Here is a 24,880-nt window from a genome sequence, read left to right on the forward strand (position 1 = left end):
GGCTAGTTTAGGTAAAGCAATGTGAATGAAGTAGGATTGATAAGGGATCACATAGTTGAGGGCCCTGTAGGGGATACTGATCACAACATAGTAAAATTTCGAATACTGTTTGAGGGAGAGCCACTCTGGACTCCAAACAGAATCTTTAGGTGCAATTTCAGAGATATGAAAGAGTTTTCCAAACTGGGCTTGGAAAATAGACTAAAGGAAGGCTCAGTAGTCGAGCAGTAGCAAACATAAAGCAGACATTTCATATTGCTCAGCAAAAATTATTTCCCATCAAAAAAAGGACTGTATGCGAGGATGAATCACCCATGGTTAATATCCCTGCTCAAGGAGAGTATCCAATCAAAAACTAAGGCGCACAGTGATGAAAATTAATGATAAGCAAGAGGATTGGGATTTTTTTTAAATTGAAAAGCTAATAAAGAGGGAGTAAGTTGGTAACCAATCCAAAAAGCAAGAGCTTCTGCATGTATATAGGATAGGAAGGTAAGTATGCAACCTTTTGAAGAATACAAAGAAGGAATTACATAGGAAAAAGGAAATGGCAGCTAATTTAAACCAGTGGAACCAGGCGTTGATGAGGCCGCACTTGGAATATTGTGTATGATTTTGATCCCCCTATTTAAAAAGGATATACTGGCAATTCACATGTGATTAACTAGGCGGCACAGTGGCTCAGTGGTTAGCACTGCAGCCTCCCAGCACCAGGGACCTGAGTTCAATTCCAGCCTCGGACGACTGTCTGTGCGGAGTTTGCACATTCTCCCCGTGTCTGCATGGGTTTCCTCCAGGTGCTTCGGTTTCCTCCCACAGTCCAAAGATGTGCAGGCTAGGTGGATCGGCCATGCTAAATTGCCTGTAATGTTCGGGGTGTGAGGGTTATGGGGGAATGGGTCTGGGTGGGATGCATCGAGGGGCGGTGTGGACTTGTTGGGCTGAAGGGCCTGTTTCCACACTGTAGGGAATATAATCTAACTAAACTGATTCCTGGGATGAAGGGATTAACATCTTGATTGGATGAACAGTTTTTCTTCATTCTTTTAAACCCTACTGAATAAGGGTTGAACTCATTTGAAATGTGCAAGATTCTGAAGTGGCTTGACAGGGTAGATGTTTCTAAGTTGGATAACCCAAAGACCAAGTGATATGGCATTGACTTTAAACATCGCAAAATGCATTATGCAAAGTGTTGACAAATCAGTTAGTGATTGATAGTTTGCAATAAAACTTAAGAAATATGAAAACCTGTATAGCCTCTTGGTACAGATACTTTATCTTCAATGCACCAGAGGAGTTAACTTTCTTTTCCAGGAAAGAATGATTGGTAGAAGAATTTTGTCTCCTGAAATGGCCGTTGTATGTCAGGAGGGTTTTTGTTTTTTTTTGTTCCTACTGAGACGTGGGCACTGCTGACTGGCCAGCATTTATTGTCCATCCCTAGTTGCCCTTGAGAAGATAGTGGTGAGATGCCTTCTTGAACTGCTGCAGTTTTAGCTTTAGTTCCACCATAATATTGTCAGGCAATTCCAGAATTTTGACAGTGAAGGAGCAGCAATGTGTTTCCAGTTCAAGAGTGAGTTGGAGGGGAACATTCAATGTCATGTTCCTGTGTATCTGTTGCCGTTACCCTTCTAGATGGAAGTGGCTGTGGGTTTGGAAGATGCTATCTAAGGATCTTTGCTGAATTTCTGCTGTGCATCATGTAAATAGTATACACTGCTGCTACTGAGCCTTGCCTGTGAATGGAATGGCTGCATGTGAATGCAATGCCTCAAGTGCTGCTTTGACCTGGATGGTATCAAGCTTCTTTGGTGTTGTTGGAATTGCGCTCATCCAGGCAAGTGGGGAGTATTCCATCACATTCCTGACTTGTGGCTTGTAAATGGTAGACAAGATTTAGACAGTCAAGAGGTGAGTTGCTTGCTGCAAAATGTGGATTACTTAATCATAAGGATATTCTGGCATTAGTGTTCCCTCTTTGTTCAATGTGCTGCTAACTCTCATTTCATCAACTTTCAAGAATTATCATTTGTTGTGTGCAGTTCAAAAATGAATAATACTGTAGCTCCCGGAGATGAACTTTAAAAAGCTTGTTTGGATTGGGTCTTGTGCGCGAAGAAATATCGGATACTCTGCCCAGATCACAACAGACCCACTAACAGTCCTGTGTATAATCCAGAGACAAATTGATAATTTTGTTTCAGATACGTGTAGACAGTCTACACCTTTCCTCTCATACCCAGACTTGACAAACAATAATTGGATTGTATTGTAATAAGCAATTCCTGATGAAGTTCGGTAATGATGTGTATCCATACTGTGCTCAGGAGAATGGTGATTATGATATTTCGTGGTGAAAAGTATTATTTTGGAAGACCTGTGTTTTCTAGCTATGTTATTCAAAAATTTAGCTGACATACGTAAAACTTGCCGACTCCTTTTTAAAAGTATCAAACAAAAAATGGTCCAAATAGGGAAATGAGATTTATTCCAATAGTCCAATGGTAGGAATGTGTAACTTGAGTAACCTAAATGTTTCAAAACTTAGAATAGGCAAGGGTTTCATTCTCTTTGTACTCCTTCAGCGTAATAAACAACTCTTATGACTTTTGAGTAGGAAATTCTGATTTAGTAGATTTTTTTTCCCCTCTGAATTAAAACTTGTGTAATTTTGAATAACATTATATGGTACAATAACTCTTTTGACCGTGTTATTGCACAACTTAGGCCTGTGTGAGAACCCAATTACTAGAGAAGCAGGGAGGTCCAGCCTCTCTCAAACTGATTAAGTATATTAAAATGTAATAGTAACATGCAGTAATATGTTGAAATAAAAACACATAAAATAATATTTTGTCCAACATTTAGGTCTAAACCGTAATAGCTTAAATATATCCCTCACGGCATATTTCCAACACATTGCAATGACCTATAAAATATGTAGAAGACACCAATGTTTGCACACAATCTGGTGGAATCCTTATATGAGGATGAGTTCATATTCCTACCTTGCCAAATGGAGACAACTTCAATAACTTCTTTTTCAAAGTCTCAATTTCTTAGAAGAGGCAGCTAAAATATTAAATTTTTAAATCAAATTAAAAGTTAATATTGATGCGTTACCCTGGCCCCTCTCACCTAACTAGTGCTGGGGCAATTTTTGCTCTAAAAGCCCCAAAATGGAACTCTTGCATTCTGCTACTCTTCAGGTCAGAGTTAACAGCGTGAAGCTGGATGAACACAGCAGGCCAAGCAGCATCTCAGGAGCACAAAAGCTGACGTTTCGAGCCGAGACCCTCCTTCAGAGAGGGGGATGGGGAGAAGGTTCTGGAATAGATAGGGAGAGAGGGGGAGGCGGACCAAAGGTGGAGAGAAAAAAAGATAGGTGGAGAGGAGAGTATAGGTTGGGAGGTAGGGAGGGGATAGGTCAGTCCAGGGAAGATGGACAGGTCAAGGAGGCGGGATGAGGTTAGTAGGTAGGAGATGGACGTGCGGCTTGGGGTGGGAGGAAGGGATGGGTGAGAGGAAGAACAGGTTAGGGAAGTGGAGTCAGGCTGGGCTGGTTTTGGGATGCTGTGGGGGGAGGGGAGATTTTGAAGTTTGTGAAGTCCACATTGATACCATTGGGCTGCAGGGTTCCCAAGCGGAATATGAGTTGCTGTTCTTGCAACCTTCGGGTGGCATCATTGTGGCACTACAGGAGGCCCATGATGGACATGTTGTCTGAGGAATGGGAGGGGGAGTTAAAATGGTTTGCGACTGGGAGGTGCAGTTGTTTGTTGCAAACTGAGCGGAGGTGTTCTGCAAAGCAGTCCCCAAGCCTCCGCTTTGTTTCCCCAATGTAGAGGATGCCACACCGGGTACAATGGATACAGTATACCACGTGGGCAGATGTGCAGGTGAACCTCTGCTTAATATGGAAAGTCATCTTGGGGCCTGGGATAGGGGTGAGGGAGGAGGTGTGGGGGCAAGTGTAGCACTTCCTGCGGTTGCAGGGGAAGGTGCCGGGTGTGGTGGGGTTGGAGGGGAGTGTGGAGCGGACAAGGGAGTCACGGAGAGAGTGGTCTCTCCGCAAGGCAGACAAGGGTGAGGATGGAAAAATGGCTTGGGTGGTGGGGTCGGATTGTAGATGGAAGTGTCGGAGGATGATGCGTTGTATCCGGAGGTTGGTGGGGTGGTATGTGAGAACAAGGGGGATCCTCTTGGAGCGGTTGTGGCGGGGGCGGGGTGGGAGGGATGTGTTGCGGGAGACGCGGTCAAGGGCGTTCTCGACCACTGCGGGGGCGGGGGGGGTGATGTTGCGGTCCTTGAAGAATGTGGACATCTGGGATGTGCAGGAGTGGAATGCCTCATCCTGGGAGCAGATGCGGTGGAGGCGGAGGATTTGGGAATAGGGGATGGAATTTTTGCAGGAGGGTGGGTGGGAGGAGGTGTATCCTAGGTAGCTGTGGGAGTCAGTGGGCTTGAAATGGACATCAGTTTTTAGCTGGTTACCTGAGATGGAGACTGAGAGGCCCAGGAAGGTGAGGGATGTGCTGGAGATGGCCCAGGTGAACTGAAGGTCAGGGTGGAAGGTGTTGGTGAAGTGGATGAACTGTTCGAGCTCCTCTGGGGAGCAAGAGGCGGCGCCGATACAGTCATCAATGTAACGGAGGAAGAGGTTGGGTTTGGGGCCTGTGTAGGTGCGGAAGATGGACTGTTCCACGTAACCTACAAAGAGGCAGGCATAGCTTGGGCCTCAAGGCCCTCCGCTTCTCCCTGTCCCGCAGGCCCGACCAATTCTCCTCCACCGACACCCTCTTCTTTTCTCTCCACGTTCGGTCCACCTCCCCCTCTCTCCCTATTTATTCCAGAACCCTCTCCCCATCCCCCTCTCTGAAGGGTCTAGGCCCGAAACGTCAGCTTTTGTGCTCCTGAGATGCTGCTTGGCCTGCTGTGTTCATCCGGCTTCACACTTTGTTATCTTGGATTCTCCAGCATCTGCAGTTCCCATTATCACTTCAGGTCATTGTGTTTGTTTAGTCTGTCTTTGATTTCTTTGACATTTTAGCATTGGGCTTCCAGTTTCTTGCCGGCAGCTAATGATAAGTGTTGCTCAATTCTGGCTCATTGTAAAGTCACATGCATTATTGGCAAATAGAACATGTTTGTCTTTGGACAAGATAAATTAGAGAACTTGGTGATCCTTCATAGTAGCAGAGTTATAACGAAATGAGAGAGGGAAAGTATGATGCTTTATCGTCATGTATATTGTAGTGGTGCAACCTGTTTATGGTTTAAGACTCTAGCTTAAGCTCTGCCAAGTTGTGCTGTCTTCCATAATTTGACTTTGCTAAGTTAGCTGCTTCCAGTCTGGGGTAGCAGTTAGAGTGCTGCAAATATCTTCAGTTACCTCAGATTATGAAAGACAAGTTTTCCAATTCCCTGCTCGTAATTTCTGTTCACTGGCCTCTGTTGGAAGGTGGAGTATTTGGATATAGGGTGATTGGATTACTTGGTGTGATGCCTCACGTAATTGAAGATCCAGCTGATTTTCATTTATCTGCTTGCAGAATGTTAGAATTTGTGGAAGCGTGCTTTCAAAAAGTGAGGAAATCTGAGCTAATAAATATTTAAAGGATCTATGATGGTAATTGTGGGAAATTCCGTGTAGCAGTCTACATGTATTGCCACTTGATTGTCAAGCAATGTGCAGATATTTCAAGTTTGTTTTTTACATTTAGCTTTAATAAGGGTTTGCTGTCGGTGCGGAGCTGAATACAGTGTTTCTGTTAGCGGGGATTGTATCCGCAAAGAAGAGTGCAACTACCACTGGGGACGATTACGCCGACAAAAAAGTGAGTTTGATATTGTAATTCAAGAAATAATAACTATTTAAAAAAGTTTTTTTTTAACATGGCCAGATTTTATGTTGTACCAGTGAATATTTGGGCATATTTTGCTGTGACTGGTTTAGCAATCTTCCTTCGTATGAGCACATTGTAATGAACATGTTGCAAAGATTAATAATGGTGGGGCTGACAAAGTAGGAGTCAAGACCACAAACGGATCAGTCATGTTCTTATTGAATGGCAAGGCAAGCTTAAAGGATTTAGGAGCAGAAGTTGATAATTTGATCCTATGTTCCTAATCACTTAGGATATAGAGCACAACAGACCATTTGTAACAATTGGACTTGTGATTATGTGCTATATGAACTTCCTCCAACCTATTTCATCTAACCCCATCGATATCATGTTCATTGTATTACGGTGAAGAGACCACATTCCTACCTCTGGATCAAAGGACTGGGTGCGAAGTTCCAGCTGCTCCAAATATATGTCATATGTCTGTACATGTTGATTTAAAAATATCTATCAGCTACTTCTGCTAGAAAATACCACCAACTGACCATTTTAAATGGAAAAAGTTTCACTCGAGTTCACTTGGATTTACTAGTGAATACAAGTGAAAATAATTTCTTTACATCTACCCTACTAACCAATTTCTTTAGTTTGCTTGCTGCACTGAAATGGACTCTGCTTCAAATGATCAGTAATACTCACTGCCATTTTTGCTGATTTATTGCTCAAAATTTCAATTTTAAGGTTCTAATCCTTTTTGTTTTCAAATGTTGGTAGTATACTATTATAATCTGTAATTCTTGAAGACTGAGAAAAGACTCGTGTCTCATTGAATAATTGTTAACTGGAATAGTTTTTAACTATTAAGCCCTTGGTTAATGCAATATTACTTTTTAAACTACTTATTAAAACAGTAGGTGAATGAATCTGTTGTAAAAGAGAGACCTTGAAACTGTTTTTGGATTTAATGATGGGAATTAAGTAATTGCCTGCACAGTGAAATAAGAGCCTTTATTCTCCTTTTTACCCATTCACTCCACTTCACCATTAGATCCCTACCCAGCTGCTTTAAATACAGTCCCAGTGCCCATTTTAGTAAACCCCTCCTCAGACTCTCCCTTTGCCAGTAGAAAGTTCTCAGTGCCACATTTCCAGACAAACTTCCAATTATGCCCCAAGAGCTTCAGGCTTTTTAAATTACTTTAGACAAAATAACTTTTGTTGTTTCCTGGGCTTGGGAGTATGTGTTCTCTCATGTAGCAATTTCCCGTGTCTGTGCACTCCTACTGTACACAAGTTCTAATCACATCACATCAAATTCTAGAGAACCCGTGTACCTTCTTCACACTCCTGATGGACTACTCTCATATCCTGGGAATTCCTTTCCAGTATGTGTCCTTTCAAAACACCTGACCTTTTATCCAACTGCAATCTGGAAAAATCACTTGTGCTCTCCAGTGCATACTGGAATTTTAGGGTGGTTGAAAAGTAAGCTATTCAATTTGTAATATAATTGAACAAATTATAATAAATACCATTAGTTTACAATTTCCATAAAAAGTGCATGCAATCATAACCTGAAATTATTACTAACATTCTTAATGTCCTTGGTAATTTTACAGTGTTACATAACTACTCCAGTGTCACTGTAATTGAGATCAGGATTGATCAGATTTAATTGTCTTGAATGAAGGAAGGGCTGTGATGTGACTCAAACCTAAATGTTTTGTAATAACCTGCTAGGACCATCTCAACAACATAGGTCAAAGAATCGAGGGCAGAAATAGTCACCGGAGTACATTTTGAGGTTTATCATGGATGCACCAACATGGTGCAAGTCTCTGCCAGTCAGATGAGAAACTTGCATTCCTGATTACTTGAACTGCTCCCACACACAACTAACAATTAGAGGAAGATAATGTTGAAAACATCAAACACCAAATGGCTTAACATCTGATTCCCTAACACTGTATTACAGCAAAGACCTTGCCTGCCAAAATCCAGGAGATGCCATTATTTTTTAAGAGAAATGCTTCAACTCTTCAGTAAATCATTCATGTTCGTGGCAGTTGCTGCATCATTATGGTGAACTGAATGAGCATGCATTCAAAAAATGTCTTCCTTATCACTAAACATGATGAGAAGCTGTTTTAGCTTTGAGTTGCAATATGGAAATGCAGATAGAATTATAGAACGTGTTCCATTTGTAATCTGATGAGAATGTTTTCTAATTTTGACGTTTATGTTGCAGTACCCGGTGGCTGGGAAACACAGTATAGTTGCTGTGGAGGAGCAGTAGGATCTGCAGGATGTCAGACAGCAAAGGTACCAAGAGCTGATTAAGGACTACAGATCGTGTGTTCCTCTATTATGGGGATTACTGAACATGTTTGAGATATCTGTGGCAACTTGATATAAGTTAATTGCCAATCAGAATGTTCATTCCACTCAACTTGTAGCACTGGCCTTGGGATTGAGAGTAGTTTTCATATCAGTTCACCATCTCTGCTGCTGTTTTATAAAAATGTGTTTAATTGTTTAGATGGAGAGCTGCCAGGACATTATAAGAATAAATGTTGTGCCTAAGAAGAATGAAGGTTGTCGCATTGCAATTAACCTTTTCACTTGAGCACATTGCAGTGTTGCAGCCTTTATATTTTGGGGCTACAGTGTTTATTCTTGTCTGTAGTTCTGCTCTCTCTCATTGTATGGCATACAACAAACTGGGTAATTACAAAAATGTTTCTTTAGAATCCATTTGGTTGCATTATATTTTTTACTTTGTGTTTTATGCCATGGTCCAAGAATCCACCCTTGTTGACCAGGCAGTAATAAAAATGTATAATAATAGCTGAGTGGAGAATGCATGAACTGATGTACTCAGTACAAGGAATATAACAGATTGTAAAAGCCTGAAATCAGTACATATTAGACTTTGTTACAGAGATGGTAGGAACTGCCGATGCTGGAGAATCCCAGCTCATCTCTGCCTCCCTAACTGTTCCTCCCACCTCAAGCCCCACCCCCATCTCCTACCCACTAACCTCAGCCGCCTCCTTGACCTGTCCATCCTCCCTGCATCAACCTATCCCCTCCCTAACTCCCCACCTACACTCATCTTCACAGGCTCTAACCCAACCTCTTTGACCTGTCTGTCTCCTCTCACCCTCTCTTCTCCTTTATCCATCTTCTGTCCACCTTCACCCCCCACTCTTTATTTTATTTCAGAATCCCCTTCCCCTCCCCCATTTCTGAAGAAGGATCTCGACCCGAAACGTCAACTTTCCTGCTCCTCTGATGCTGCTTGGCCTGCTGTGTTCATCCAGCTTCACACCATATTAGACTTTGTTTGTTTTTGGCAAGTGGTTATGCTATTTATTTAAACTTATCTATCACACCTTAGATTTTAGATTGCATTTTAATAGTTTAGTGTTCAGTGCTATAAGGATGTGTTTGCCTCCACTTGCCACTGTCAAAAAAACCTTCTCAACTGTTTTGCTATTTGGCCATTTGTTTTATTGGACTAGCACTAACATGAACATCATAGTTACAAGGAAGCTGATGAGTTTCTCCAGCACTTTGTTTTTGTTTCTGAGGTCCAGTGTCTGTAGTATTTTGCTTGTCATTAGCAAGTACTGTTTTATGCTTTCCTTCACGATGCCATGTTTGAATGCGACAATATAGTAATTGAATGGAAAGGGCACGCATTTATGTAGTACAGTTCACAGCTACCGTATTCCAAACACTTCACATGCAGTCAAGTACTTTTGAATTGCAGCCACTATTGTGATGTAGTGACAGCATTACTCCCCTGACTGTTTAACATCTGAATTTACTATGTGTCACAGAAATTATCAGAACAGTAGTGGGCATTAATAATTGACACCAATCAGGCAGGCTTTTCACCCATGATGGTTGATTTACATAGTTATTATTTATTCACAGTAAGTGGACATTTCTGTCATTACTTGCATGTATTGCCCATCCATGTTGTACTTGAACAGAGTGGTATGCTAGGCCATGTCAGAGGACAAATAAAAGTCAAACAAGTTGCTGGATCTGGAGTTGCATGTCGGCCGAGGATGGCAGATTTCCTTTCCTAAAGACCATTAGCCAACCAGATAGGATTTTACAACAATCCACAGTAGTTATATGGTCGCCTTCATACCAGCTTTTAATTTCAGGTTTATTCATAGAATTCAGATTCCTCCATCTTCTATTGTGAGATTCCTAGAACATTAACCTGCATTACCAGTCCAGTGGCATTACAGCTCTGCGCTTCTTCTCTCTGCCCAAATTTACATAAGCAAATTATGATAGGAACTTACAACTATCATTTCAATCTCTATTGTAATTTTAAACTAAGGATAATTTATTTACATTGCTGCAGTTAATGCTATTAGCAAAGAAGACAGTTGCCAGAGTGGCACTTTACTGAGAAATGAGTGAAGATTGTATAATTGTATGCCAAAGCCATTTTGGTCCTTCCCTGTAACTATTTATTAAATATTTATATTATCATTGATTATAATCCTGCTGTAGCAACATGTTCAGGATGGTCGCAAAGAAAATTTAGCTGGTTTCATGAAGACGTTTGATAAAGAAATGCCACCGGATGAAAACCCAGGTATCTTTGCATTGGATTGTGAGATGGTAAGGAATGTCAATATCCTGCTTTATTCTTACTCTTTGTGTGAGAGAGTGTGTGTGTGTGTGTGTGTGTGTGTATATATTATGTATAAATAAAAATACGTGTTTTTGCTGGTTATCTTTTATGCAGCTGAATTCCTGCAATTAGCTCTGGCTTAAGCTTTGTGGAGGCAGGAAGAATAAAGCCTGGCCTATGATACATACCCGCATTGGTTGGCAAAGGCATGGGAGCAAGTCAGTTTTTCTTGCATGATTAATGAAACCCAGAGAATGAAAGGCAACACTAGAAAGGTTCCTTCGTGTACTGCTGTGCATTATTATTCAGTACCCAAGAACAATTTAAATAACTGCACAGTAATCAACATCCTGGATTTTGGTTGAGAGCCATGAATGGAACAAGATAGATGCACTGGCATGGTCAGCTGATCATAACGTTAGAAAAGATTTTTTGAGTATGAGTGCCCAATCAACAATAGCATTTGTGACAATAGTATGGCTCTAAGAGGTGTATTTTGTCCTTTTTTTAAATGAAGAAAGGTTGAGACGGAGGTGGGAAGAGCAGTCTCCCTGAAGCTAATAGAGTAAACAGCTTGTGACGCCTTGGGCTTTTTTAAAAAAGTTGAAACAATAGAAACAGCCTGAGGGGTGGGATCAAACTGGCACAGAACCATAATTTTTTTAGTTTTAGCTATCAGCAGTTGGGGTCTTGAAGCTGGATATGGAAGCTCTTATTCCTCTGTTATAGCTAAAAGCTGGGGTTCTGTTCCTGCTGCTAGAATTGCATGTGAGACCATCTGTTTTACTAAATTTGCCTTTACCAAGGGTGTGTTTATTGAATGTTACTACATTGGAGTAGGTAATTAGCAGCAGTTTTATCTATATGTAAGATAAGATTTTAAGTGTTTTGATAGTTACAGTTCAGCCAATTTTTAAATTTTTATTTTGTCTGTATTTTAAACTGTAGTGTAAAAATAAAATATGTTTTGCTCAAAGTTTAACCAATCAGATTGTATTTGGAATGCAATACATTGCACTTACCTTTGAAACATGAAAAAGTTAGGGTCTAAGCTATCTTCTTAATATGTTTTGAGGGGGCTCTTGACGGGATCAGCATCTCTAATTTCAGGTTGAGTTTAGGGTTGTTGGACTTAAAGGTACTCAGTAGTGAGTGTTGGTGTTTGTCTTTTTATTTTGGATTTTGCATTTGCTTGGTTTAAACAGGGTGTGCCCCATTAATAATGGCTCTCTCAGTAGCGAAGAGTTACCTGGGGGTGGAAAAAGTCACTCCAGATGTTTTACAGAAAGTGAGCATGGCAGAGCTTTCAAAATTGGCAAACAAGTTGAGGTTAAAGTTGCCTGTACCTGTGAGGAAAAGGGAAATTGCTGCAGCAATAGCTTTACGTTTACAATTGGCAGGCATGCAGTCAGAATCATTGGACACTGCCAAAATTCAATTGCAAATGAAACAGCTTGAATTAGAGGCAATGGCAAGGAAAAAAGAAAAAGAATAGTCCTGGCAGAGAAAAAGAATTGGCGTAACTGTAACTCTATTGAAATCCTTAACAAAATAATCCATGTATATATGTTTATACACACTACTAATTAACTGTTCCAATATAGGAACATCCCATAAACACACCCTTGGCAAAGGCAAAGTCAATAAAAAAAGTATTCTCTCATGCAATTCTAGCAGCAGAAAGACAACCCCAGCTTTTAGCTATATCAGAGAGTGGACTAAGCTTCCACATCCACACATCCAGCTTCAGGAACCATCAACTACTGAGTATACAACTAAAAATCCTGGTTCTGTGGGAGCTTGACCCCACCCATCAGGCTGCTTCGATAATTTCAACTTTTTGTTTTTAAAAGTCCCAACAACCCTCAAGCTGATTATTTACCTTCTGGGTTCAAGTGGACTGCTGTCCACCTCTGTCTCAACCTTTTTCCCCATTTAAAAAAAAGACAAAATACACCTCTTAAAGCTGTGGTATCATCACAGATTAGCACAATTTATAATGTAAAAAAAAATAGGATTAGTAACCTGCGTATTGATTATTGACTTCTGATGTACTCATCCATTGGCTTGGGTGGTAATTTTGGGTTATTTGTCAAACCAATTGCTAGAACAAGATTCCAAGGAAGATGCATATTCCTGCTGTTAGCAGTATGGTGTGGATGTCCTGAATTATATTGCTTGAGTGCCTTGTTCAATGTCATTTGCAAGTATTACAGTCTATTCAAATTTAGCATTCTAAAAGGTTATCCATTCTGCATTTCTGTCATTATTCTAACTGTCAGAAATATAATTGTCATTTTGTGTAATTTAATATCTGATATAGTTATGTACCAGTTTACAGTAATGTTACATTTTGCATTGTTGTGGTTTCCCTTCTCTCTTTAGTTAATAATCAATAACTTTATTCCAGTGCTACACAAAACAAGGTTTGGAGTTGACCAGATTGACTGTTATCAACCCGGATCTAAAGGTGGTGTATGATACGTTTGTCAAACCAGACAACAAGGTTATCGATTATAACACTAGGTATGTTCAATGATTAAAATATGGGACTCTTAGTACCTTGGCGCACATTTTTTGTCATTAGAAACTTTCTTTTGTTACTGCCATTTGTAGTTAATTATGGACTTTGATAAGGTGGATCACTGCCAAGAACCAGTTGCATTTTAGGTTCCAGCACTGATTTCTATGGCACATCATTCATTTCACCTTGTCAACCTCCTGTGTGGCACTTTATCAAATGCCTTCTGGAAATTGTTCATATCATAAAGGAAAAATACAAATATTTATCCTTTTTTAAATAACCCAGGGCCAGGTAATGAGAAACTCAAAATTTTCTTTTGGGAAAAGTACTTTGGGTAAAAGTGGGTAATTCTTGAAGGAAAACAGAAGATATGAAATGTGAAATAACAGGGTGTAGAGCTTGATGAACACAGCGGGCCAGACAGCATCAAAGGAGCAGGAAAGCTGATGTTTAGGGCCTGGACCCTTCAGAAAGGGTCCAAACCTGAAATGTCAGCTTTCTTGCTCCTCTGGTGCTGCCTGGCCTGCTGTGTTCATCCAGCTCTACACCTTGTTATGTCAGACTCTAGTATCGGCAGTTCCTACTATCTCTGATATGAAATGTGAACGTGCCTTTCAGTCAGCCACATTTAAAATGTTTAATTATGCTGATTTACTGTCAGAATTCAAACTATGCGCTGAATACACATTTATTCCTTTAAGAGTAAAAATTCTAGCATCCATTCTGTTAAACTTACTTTACCTGACTGGTTATTTGTCACCAATTTACTTGTCCTTCCTATCCAGTATTCAAGGCTGAACTTGTCTGTTCTTGATCTTGATGTGCTATTTGACCCTGAGTCAACATCTTTGTTCTCTCACCCTTATAAAAGCCCACCTACTTCTGCCTCAATCATATCACCGGTCATTTCCCCTCCCTCAGCTTAACTCGCTGTACTTTTGTTACCTTCACTGTTGGCTACTCAATGCTTTCCTGGACATCATCCCATCTTACACCCTTAATAAACATGAATTCTTCCAAAACTCTGCTGGCCATATCTTAACTATCTCAAATCCTGTTGACCCACTGCCCTTGTTCCATGCAGCTCTGGATCCAGCAATGCTGTTACTTCAGGTCTTCTTTTATCATTTTGTTGAATCCACCACTAGTTTTACCTTCACCCAACATTATTACTGCTTCAGCCTGACAACCTTCAGGAGCTTTGTGTTCCTCCAACTCTGTTCTGATAGATAATGTGAAGGGTGGGTATAACAGATCAAAGAGATAACATATTGTAATTAGATGAACAACTTCTTTCTGCTGCAAAGTCAGTGGTTCTTCCAAACCATATGGCAGTCTGAGCCTAAGAAAGTGTTTCTATTTTGACCTGGCGTTTCTTTGACATTGACGCTGTGTTTATTAGTGAGACAGCACATTCTTTTTCTTTTGTTTATGTAGATTTTCTGGTGTAACAGAGGAGGATATGGAGAGTACGACAATCACTATTCGTGATGTACAGGCAGTATTACTGAACATGTTCAGTGCTGCAACCATATTAATTGGGCACAGCTTGGAAAGTGATTTATTTGCACTAAAGGTATACATTTTTAAAAAATGTGACGTCCAATGTGCATGTGACCATGGTAAATAGTTCTTCTTTGTCAGAATCTATTCTGTAGGTTTTCAACAGTTGGCTCTCCCAATGTATGCCCATGTCTTCCCGTTTGAAGGGACTATTTCTCTTGCATATGTCTTACCTATCCAGTTGTATGTAAAGTAGTATCTACAATGGGCTGTCTTCTGATTTCTGTACTGAAATCCCCCAAGGATCTAATGTTTCACCCTTATTTTTAATGTACCTGCCATCTCAGCAGCATCACCTGTAGTGTAGGGCTTAAAAATAATCTTTTTCTGAAGAAGGGCCTCGACCCAAAACATCAGCTTCCCTGCTCCTCTGATGCTGCTTGGCCTGCTGTGTTCATCTAGTTCTACACCTTGTTATCTTAAAATCAGACCTTTAAGGGTTAATTGGTCAGACATAATTGGACAATGATCAGTTGAAGAGTGGAAAAGTACATGAAAACAGGCCGAATGCCAGAAGAGCCTGTTTGGACTGGGTGGTGAAACTGCCTGACCTGAATGTTGTTGGGAACCATCTGCATGTGTGGTCTACATGAGGCTACCTCGACTTGTTTTCCACCTACTATTGAAGGAAAAATACTGAAGTTATTACAAAATGGGGATTCAGTAAGTAACCTTAGATTCAAAACAGTTTTAATATCAGGGAGCTTTCCCCATTCATCGACCATCACACCGTCGGGCTGGGGTTCACATGATTTGTGCTGTGGGATCTGAGATAAAGGTGTAAGTGCCATCATTGCCAAAGTCCCTGACAGATAGAAAGACAGTATGAGATTCACTTGTTTAACCTAATCTTAGTTGCTTAACCTAATTTTAGATTATACTACTGATACGTAGATATTATAACAATTGTTAATTCATATGTGTATTAAGTATTTTAACCCAATAAATTAGCTACACATTGAAGTGCATGTGTCTTCTTGCAATGATTTTGATCAGACCTTAAAGGACCCATTAATTTTCAGCCTAGCGGTGCATTGACCAAAAATACATCGGATTCATCTTGCATTCTGTCACCACCCAACTGTAACTCATGTCACTACCTCCTCTTTCTAGCCCGTCCATTATAGCTGATCCTTTCACACTGTAATAGTGAAAATTGAGCCAATTTCTTTGATCCCTGCCAAGAACCCCTTCAACTTACTACTCTCTCCAACCCCTGGTCAGGACTATGAAGCTGAACCAGACAGTCCACAACCTTGGAGTTCTGTTTAACAGGGATGAGCTTCTACCCTCAACTATTTGATTCCACCACTATAATTACGAGGCTCCTTCAGTGTCCAGAATTTATCAGCTGGTGAAAACATTTATTTGTCACCTCAGGTCTTAGCCATTCCCATCATCTCCTAGCTGTCTTCTCATCTTCCAGCTCTCATAAACTTGAGATCATCCTAAATTCTACCTGTAGCCTCATACCAAATCATTTTCATCCATCAGCCCAGAGCTCGCTGAGTGGTTCCCTGTCAGGCAATGCAAATGTATCAGTTATAAAATTTGTAACCATATTTTCAAATCCCTGTTTGGTTTGCCCACCTTCTATCTATGTAATTTCCTCAAATAATGGTGGACTGTGCTTTCCCCAATCCTCATGTACTTCCTCCATTTTAATCACTACATCCTTCAGCTGGCCGAGCGTACAGCTCTGGAGTTCACTTGCTAAACATCCATACATGTCCCCCTTCTTTTTTTAAAGATGCTTCTTAAAATTGGCTTCTTTTATTAAGCTATTGGTTACTTAAATATAGTAATGTCTCATGAGATTTGGTGTCAAATTATGCTCGCTAAGACTCAAGTGAAACACACTTTTTAGGAAATTTTTATTGCATTTAGAAAGCATCTCTAATGCAAGGTGTTTATTTAGTTAATACAGTTAAGAATAATTTGTTGGAAGATTTCAAATAAACATGGTTGGAAAGTTTAAAATAAAATGATTCCCATTATATCGGAATAAATGGAATTTGCAGTATAGACAGTAAAACAATCACCTTTTTTGCCTTCAGCTTATTCATAGCACAGTGATTGACACAGCAGTTGTATTTCCACATCGACTGGGATTGCCGTATAAGAGAGCACTGAAAAATCTGATGGCAGACTACCTCAAACGCATCATTCAAGATAATGGTATGTCATAGTTGGTGAAGCAATGGCGATGAATCAATGATTATCTCACAATCATAAAATTGTACAGCATGGAAACAGACCCTTTGGTCTCACTCATCCACGCTGACACATGACCTAAAATAACCTAGTCCCATGTGCCAGCATTTGTCCCATATCCCTCTAAACCATCCTATTCATATGTCCATCCAGGTGCTGTTTAAATCTTATTGTACCAGCTTCCACTACTTACACTGGCAGCTCACTCCATATATGCACCACTCTCTCTGCATGAAAAACTTGCCCCTTTAGGTCATTTTTAAATCATTTTCCTCTCACCTTAAGCCCATTTCCTCTAGTTTTGGACTCCCCTATCTTGGGGAAAAGACCTTGGCTATTCACTCTATGCATGCCCCTCATGATTTTATAAACCTCTATTAGGCCACCCCTCAGCCTGTGACACACCAGGGAAAATAGCCCAGGCCTATTCAGCCTCTCCCTACAGCTCAAACCCTCCAACCCTGGCAACACCCTTGTAAATCTTTTCTGAACCCTTTTAAGTTTCACAACATGCTTCCTATAGCGCAGAGATCAGGATTGCACGCAGTATTCCAAAAGTGACCTAACCAGTAAAGGCAAGCAGACCAAACATTGCTTTCACAGTCCTATCTACCTGTGTCTCCACTTTCAAGGAACTATGAATTTGTACTCCAAGGTCTCTTTGTTCAGCAACAGTCCCCATGACCTTACCATTAAGTGTATAAGTCCTGTTCTGATTTGCCTTTCCAAAATGCAGAACCTCACATTTATCTAAATTAAGCTCCATTTGCCACTGCTCGGCCCATTGGCCCATCTGATCTAGATCCACTTGTACTCTGAGGTAATTTTTGCTGTCCGCTACACCTCCAATTTTGGTGTCATCCGCAAACCTATTAATCAGACTTCCCATGTTCACATTCAAATCATTTACATAGATGATTAAAAATAGTGGACCCAGCACCAATCCTTGTGGTACCCTGCTTGTGACAGGTCACCCATCTGAAAAGCAAACCTCCACTACCACCCTCTGTCTTCTACCTTCAAACGGGTTCTGCATCCAAATGGTTAGTTCTCCCTCTCTTCTGTGTGTTCTAACCTTGCTAGCCAGTCTACCATGAGGAGCCTTGTCAAACGCCTCACTGAAGCCCAACTAGATCACGTCCACAGCTCTGCCCTCATCAGTCCTCTTTGTTACTTCTTCAAAAAACTTGATCAAATTAGTGAGACATGGTTTCCCATGCACAAAGCCATGTTGACCACCCCTAATCAGTCCTTGCCTTTCCAAATACATGTAAACCCTGTCTCTCAGGATTCCCTCCAACAACTTGCCCACCACCGATGTCAGGCTCACTGGTCTGTAGTTCCCTGGCTTTTCCTTACCACCTTCCTTGAATAGTGGTACCATGTTAGCCAACCTCCAGTCTTCAGGCACCTCCATGTGGCTATCGATGATACACATGTTGGCAAGGGGCCCAGCAATCCCTTTTCAAGCATAGAGATCTAAGGTATATATGATAGGGTCCCAGAGATTTATCCACCTTTGTGTTTTAAGGTGGCCGGCACCACCACCTCTGAATTAGGGACGTTTTTCAAGATGTCGCTATTTATTGCCTCATATTCTATATCTTCCATATCCTTCTCCACAGTAAAAACTGGTGCAAAACACTCATTACCCCCACCTCTGCGGTTCCTCCCGTAGTTGATCTTTAAGGGGCCCTACTCTCTCTCCCTAGTCTCTTTTGTCCTTAATGTATTTATAAAATCCCTCTGGATTCTCCTCAACCCTATTTGCCAAAGCTATCTCCTTTCTTGTTTTTGCCTTCCTGATTTTCCTCTTAATTATGTTCCTACTGCCTTTGCATTAGTCTATTCAATTTCTGCTGTCTATATCTGACATTTGCGTCCCTCTTATTCTTGGCCTAAACTTCAATTTCTCTAGACATCCAGCATTCCCTACACCCACCAGCCTTGCCCTTCACCCTAACAAGAGTCCAGAGACAGCATGCTCCTGTTCTCTCATTTTTGAAGGCTTCCCACTTTCCAGCCGTGCCTTTTACCTGCGAACATCGGTCCCCGGTCAACTTTTGAAAGCTTTTTCCTCGTACTGTCAAAATTGACCTTCCTCCAGTTTAGAACTTTAACTTTTAGATCCAGTCTATCCTTTTCCATCACTATTTTAAAACTAATAGAATTATGGTCACTGGCCCCAAAGTACTCCCTCACTAATAGCTTAGGCACCTCACCTGCCTTGTTTCCTGAGAATAGGTCATATTTTGCACCTTCTCTCATGGGCACATCCACATTACTGAATCAGAAACTTTTCTTGTACACACTTAACGAATTCCTCTCCGTCCAAGTCCTTAACACCATGGCAATCCCAGTCTGTTTGAAAAGTTAAAATCCCCTACTGTAAACACCCTATTATTCTTACAGATAACTGAGCTTTCCTGACAAATTTGATGCTCAATTTCCCACTGACTATTATGAGGTCTATAATACAACCCTAATAAGGTGATCATCCCCTTCGTATTTCTCAGTTCCACCTTAATAACTTCTCTGGATGTATTCCTGGAAATATCCTCCCTAAGTACAGCCATAATATTATCCCTAATTATCTCCCTCACTCCCTCACCTTCTCTTTTCTCCCCCCCCCCCCCGACTCCAATTTCATCTATACACTGGTATATTAAGCTATCAGCCTTGTCTATACCTGAGCCTAACCCAGTCCCATGTTCGCAACCATGTCCTAAGTTCATCTGCCTTGCTTGTTAGGCCTCGTGCATTGAAATAAATGAACTCTGTGAATGAAAGCAATCAGAATGGGATTTCAAGGTCTAATTATGTGTAAATTTTGTTATACCTGCACTTAGTGTAACCCTTGGATTTGTTGAATGGAAAATGCCTGCCATAACTCCTCCCAGATTAAGTACGCATGCAGTTGTTTTTATTAGAATATCTGAAAAATGTACTGCACTTAGATTCCTCTTATGTTTTTAGAAGTTGAATAGGTTTGAACGAAAACATTCATTTGAAGAAATTAAGCGTTAAGCTGTTGCCTTTCTGCTTGTGTGGAGTCTAGTTATGAAGCTATCGTTCAAGTTTTAGTGAAAGCTCCTTTGAGTATAAAAGTTGATTTAAAGATTTTGTTTTATTATTGATGGTGTACAATGTAATAGAATATATATCTGTTGGATTCACAACTGTATATCACATCAATAATTTTGGACAACAGAGAAAACCTGAGTCACAAGTGCACAATCTCCTAATGGATGGGTTTTGAAGTAGAGGCCTGATCAAGAAGGACGCATTTTCATGGTTCAGTCTGGTTAAGGATGTTGTGATAAATTATATTTTCAGAGGGTAGCAGTAAGATTAATCCCATTACATAAGGAGACTGATGCATATTATATATTACTGTCGCAAGCATGAATTGCACATGTGGCATGATCTAAATTTCTTAAATTTACAGAAGACAAAAAAATTAAAGGTAGTTTTTGCTGAGGAATCCTATTATACCTTGGATACAGCAAACTTCTGCATTGTCGTACAGATATCCGTTCTTCACTCCTTTTTTCATTGCACTGCTTTGACACAGCAACATTAAGTAGCCTTTAGTAACCTTTCAAAGCCATCAAAAAGAAGTGATTTTCCTCCTAGCTGCTTGTGCTGGATTAAGAATTCTTCCTGGAGTGCTAAGACTGACTGACTATATCATCCTGTCCTGTGCCCTGGCCAGTCTTGCTGCCTTCAGCATGTCGTCATCTTTTACAAAACAACAATTCTTTTCACTCTGTTCAGTTCATATCAAATCTCATATAGATGGGGTGATTGAGTCATTTTACTCAATCATCCATTATTACTTCACCTCATTCTCCAACTAGTCATTAAGTTTCAACTTGAAAAGTGAATAAACCCTTCTAAACTAGTGCGCTGTATTACTGTGGGCTTTGCAAATTACAATATGCAACCACAATAATTTATTTTGTTTCTGTTACTAGTTGAAGGACACGATTCCAGTGAAGATGCAAGTGCCTGCATGGAATTAATGATGTGGCGTTTGAAAGAAGATGCAAAACTGAGAAGATGACATCTCCTGTCTTTTGTCGCATGTAGAGGACTGAATGTTGCCAACAAAAGTCATAAATAACATTATGTAATACAGATGTTGCGATGTGTAATTATTTTGCAGAACAAAAGGCAGAGTTTAGGTTGTTAAAAGATGATCCAGAACTGCCTTTTTTGTTTACAGTATTTATTTGTTTTTATATGTATAAAGATCTTGTCACAAAATTACTCCACATTAGTAAATGTTCAATGACCACATCTGACATTTCTTTAAAGTGGCATTCCAAGAAATGCAGTCATTCTTGCTGATGAGTAACAAGTATGTATGGGTAAGTATAACTCAACAATACAGAGCCAGTGGATTTTTTTCAAAAAATCTAATTGAAGAAAAATATTTTGACTGTTGACCCAAAGATAAAGTATGCTTTTCTTAACTTTTCTGTTTCATTTCTTCAGTGTTGTGTGTAATGTGATTTTCATTGCTGAATGGATTAAAAATCGGATTCTTTTATATGTAATGCCTGCTGGATAGCTTTTTCACTTTTGTTCCCCGTGACTTTTCAGAAGTGATTTTGTAAGACTGACTCAATATGTTATCCTTCATGTCTGTAGTTAGATTATACTTTGGATATAGCAAACATTTACATTGTACAGATATTAGTTCCTCACTCCTTTCTCATTCCACTCCAGAACTTTGGACAGACTGGCTGATTTTGTCTGCTGTTTTCCTGAAGCCTAAACTCTCCTCGTGCCTCTCCTGCCGTTTCATTGACCATGTGGGCCCATATTGAGACAACTGTAGACCATCCAAGACATTTTGACTCTTGATTTCATATCTAATTGCACTACTTAATATGTTGCTCCTAATTATATGTGGAGAGATTTATTATTGCTCATATGCTATTTCTGTTACTGTATTTTGCTTTCTACATTCACACCATTACTGTGTCAGAAATTGATGGAAGCAATTCAGTGAACATATTGTAAAAAGTGCCACGTAGTTTACGTCAAATAACATATATAACATGCTCCCCTACAGTTTTGTATTCTAAACTTTTGATGCATTTCAGAAAGAAAATTGGATTGAACTATTAGATGAAATACAGGTATTTTCACAGTAAATGTTTGGCTGTTCATAGTTGCTTAAAATTGATAATACAGTAAGTATGTACTTTATTTGCTGAATATTATTTTGAACTTGCATTGAAAGCTTCTGTGATAGCTCTAAACACTTGCTGTAGTGAGAAATCAGATGGCTAATAATCATTTCCTTACAATTTATGCAAAAAAATCAATTGTAGAAATATATCTTTTTATATGTGTGTGTGTGTGTGTACAGTGTCTTGTATGTGTGTCTGTGAGTACGTTCAAGGGTGAAATAGAGATTACAGGTATTCTAAAGTTCCCTAAATTATTTGACAACAGTTTGAATTTCATTGAAACCCTAAAGGTATGTTCTACCTGGTAACTGCTTTACATATTCATAAACTAATTTTAATATTGTACTTAAGGTGGCTTGGTACACTGGAATCTGCCATGAGCTGCTTTTTTTGAAAGCAGTAGGTTTCAATCTAAACTTGACAAGGTAGCATGACAGTGATGAAATAATTTTGGATAACACTGCATTATGTGACAAAGGGCTAATGTTATGGGGGAAAGTCTGCAACAGTGTAGAACGAAGAAAGTTTGATTAAAATTACTGCAAGTTCCTTTGAAAGCGCTTATTATTCAGTGTGGAAAAGCACTGTATAGAACTAAATTATTCAGGTTTAGTCCCTAATCTATGCTGCATTGTTTAATTTCACTTAGTTACAATAAGGTACTGAATCTAACCTCTAACGAAGGAAGAGAAATTACCTAGGGCCCCCGAGTCCCCATTATTAGCCATGTGTACATACCATGCTAACTGTTGTAGGTCAGAATGGGATTTTGTGGGCTGCCAGCGTTTGTTGAAATAAATCTTGCATGTGTTAATACTTTCCTGTTGAGAGGGGAAAGTGGTGCTATCATGTAATTTTTACAATTTTGAACAGTAAGCAAAGAGATATCAGCACTGGATATTTTTGGTGAGGAGAAGTTACCATTTTACTTTGTAATTTTCATGGACCTTCCTTAATGATTAAGTTGGCAAACAGATCATGTGCTATGAGCAAAGCATATACGAAGGAAGGTCCTAGATTCTGGAGTCCTGATTCGAACAGTTATGTGATCTTAGTTTAAGAATTATTGGGGTGCCAACATTCACCTTTTGATCTTTTGCTTAACACAAAAACACAATTATCTAGGGATCCTTTGCTGTATCTTGTCCAGGAGCTACCATTAGAAATGACGTGTTTATGGTTGTTTGCTGTGGACCAAAACTGTTCAGGGCTGCAAGTAGCAATTGCTTTCTAAGACTTTCCGTGACCACTTAAGTACTGTATAGGGTGTTGTCACATATGGAATTGACCCCAAACAGAAATTTAAAAATGAATGCATGGAAGGATTGTATTTCGGTTTAAATTTTTGGTTGAATGCATATTGTTACATTATTGTTTAGAGGTGCAGATAAACAAACATTCAGTACCTTATACTTTCTCACTTAGCTTATTTCAGAAAAGGTGATGGTGTTTAAAGGAATAAAGGTGAATTAAACTCTTAAATGTATGCATTGTCTACCCTGTGTTGGCAATAATTTGGCAGCCTTTTCCCACATTATCCAAAGTGCTGATAAATGAAGATAGGCCCAACCATCGAAGGAACTTTCTTCAGACAGTTTTATTCTTTGTTTCCAATGGCACACCTTTTCAGGAAAGCATCTTCTGGACTATTTAATAAATCGTATGCTTCATGATGTTTTAAACAGGACAAAGCAAGTCTTGTAGAGTTGCATCTCTTGCTCGCCATTGAACATTATTGGTGTGAGGGGAAATCACCTTTATAGACTGGATAGTCCTGTTAACCTAGTTTGAAGTGATTAATGGCATATTTTTGGAAGAACTGACGAAATAAGCACATTTGTAAAATGGTGTTAAAACTCGTAATGAAGTTTAAAAGTTTGGAGAATGATTATTGAAAATCTTTAGATTACAGTATCATGAAGTAATGAACAGCAACAGTAAAACTTGAACGTTCATTTGTAATATATGAAAGCTGGAGAATATCTTTGAAACGTAATTACCTTTTTTGTTTAAAGACCCATCAAGTCAGTACTAAAACATGATATCCCTTTTTAATATTTGACTGTTTAATGTATTACATGTGTAAAGTTTGTATTTTTTACATGTTTAATTTTGTGTAAAGTACTAAGATTTTACAAGAAGAATCTAGTAAGGGATAACTTATCTCCGAATCAGTAAGAGCCTAGATGTACAGTAAGCATGAAAATGTGGCAAATTATGTAAAAATTTATAGAATTCAAAAATATGTTCTATTCTTAGACCTTTATGACTGGTCTCTGAACAGAAAGTGACTGTGCTAATTGGAAAGACTTTTGATATATTTAAATACAGTATACAGTTTTAAACCGTACCTTACACACTGGATAGACAACTGAACATCTGTAGCATCCACTAAGTGTAATGAATAGGTGGAACTGAGTATATACACACACACTATATATATGTATATAGTATATACTGTAGTGCTTTACATTCCTGTTTGGAATAAACGTTTTTTAGAAAATACAAAAGAGTTGAACATTTGCTTTACTTCTAGTGTTTAAAATGGTTCTTTAATGTGCATCTCATTACACTGAAAATGAAAATTGCTACAATGAGCCTGGTGGCACAAATAACTGAACTCTTCCAAACTGAGAAGATTTGTATATCAGTGCTTTTTCAGGAATGAGCCACATGGAATACTGTGATCAACCATTCAATTTGACATTTTTAAGAGGGAATTGAGGCTGCTGGGGCACAGCACTTTCAACCTTTGCTTAAAAAGTTATGGAACAAATCAATCAAAAGACCCATGGTCCAGAACTGCCTAAGGAAGTTGAATGGCAGCCTCTATGTACGATGAACAGAGGTGCAACAAACA

The 24,880-nt window shown here is 39.5% G+C and overlaps 1 protein-coding gene across 3 annotated transcripts in view; it reads left to right on the top strand.

Moving 5' to 3' along the window:
• rexo1 (REX1, RNA exonuclease 1 homolog) overlaps positions 1-24,521 on the top strand; it is an 87,551-nt gene extending 63,030 nt beyond the window's left edge. For 2 of the 3 annotated variants that reach the window (XM_048560170.2, XM_048560171.2), the window contains exons 10-16: positions 5,730-5,843; positions 8,101-8,174; positions 10,392-10,502; positions 12,926-13,041; positions 14,477-14,615; positions 16,660-16,780; positions 20,794-24,521. In XM_048560170.2, the coding sequence (XP_048416127.1) occupies positions 5,730-5,843; positions 8,101-8,174; positions 10,392-10,502; positions 12,926-13,041; positions 14,477-14,615; positions 16,660-16,780; positions 20,794-20,882 (764 nt within the window). In that variant the 3' untranslated portion in view covers positions 20,883-24,521. The remainder of the gene's footprint in view (positions 1-5,729; positions 5,844-8,100; positions 8,175-10,391; positions 10,503-12,925; positions 13,042-14,476; positions 14,616-16,659; positions 16,781-20,793) is intronic. The other variant, XR_007250371.2, reaches the window with a different exon arrangement.
• Positions 24,522-24,880: the final 359 nt, after the last annotated feature.

Source organism: Stegostoma tigrinum, chromosome 30 (genome assembly GCF_030684315.1).
Source record: "Stegostoma tigrinum isolate sSteTig4 chromosome 30, sSteTig4.hap1, whole genome shotgun sequence".
NCBI lineage: Eukaryota > Metazoa > Chordata > Chondrichthyes > Orectolobiformes > Stegostomatidae > Stegostoma > Stegostoma tigrinum.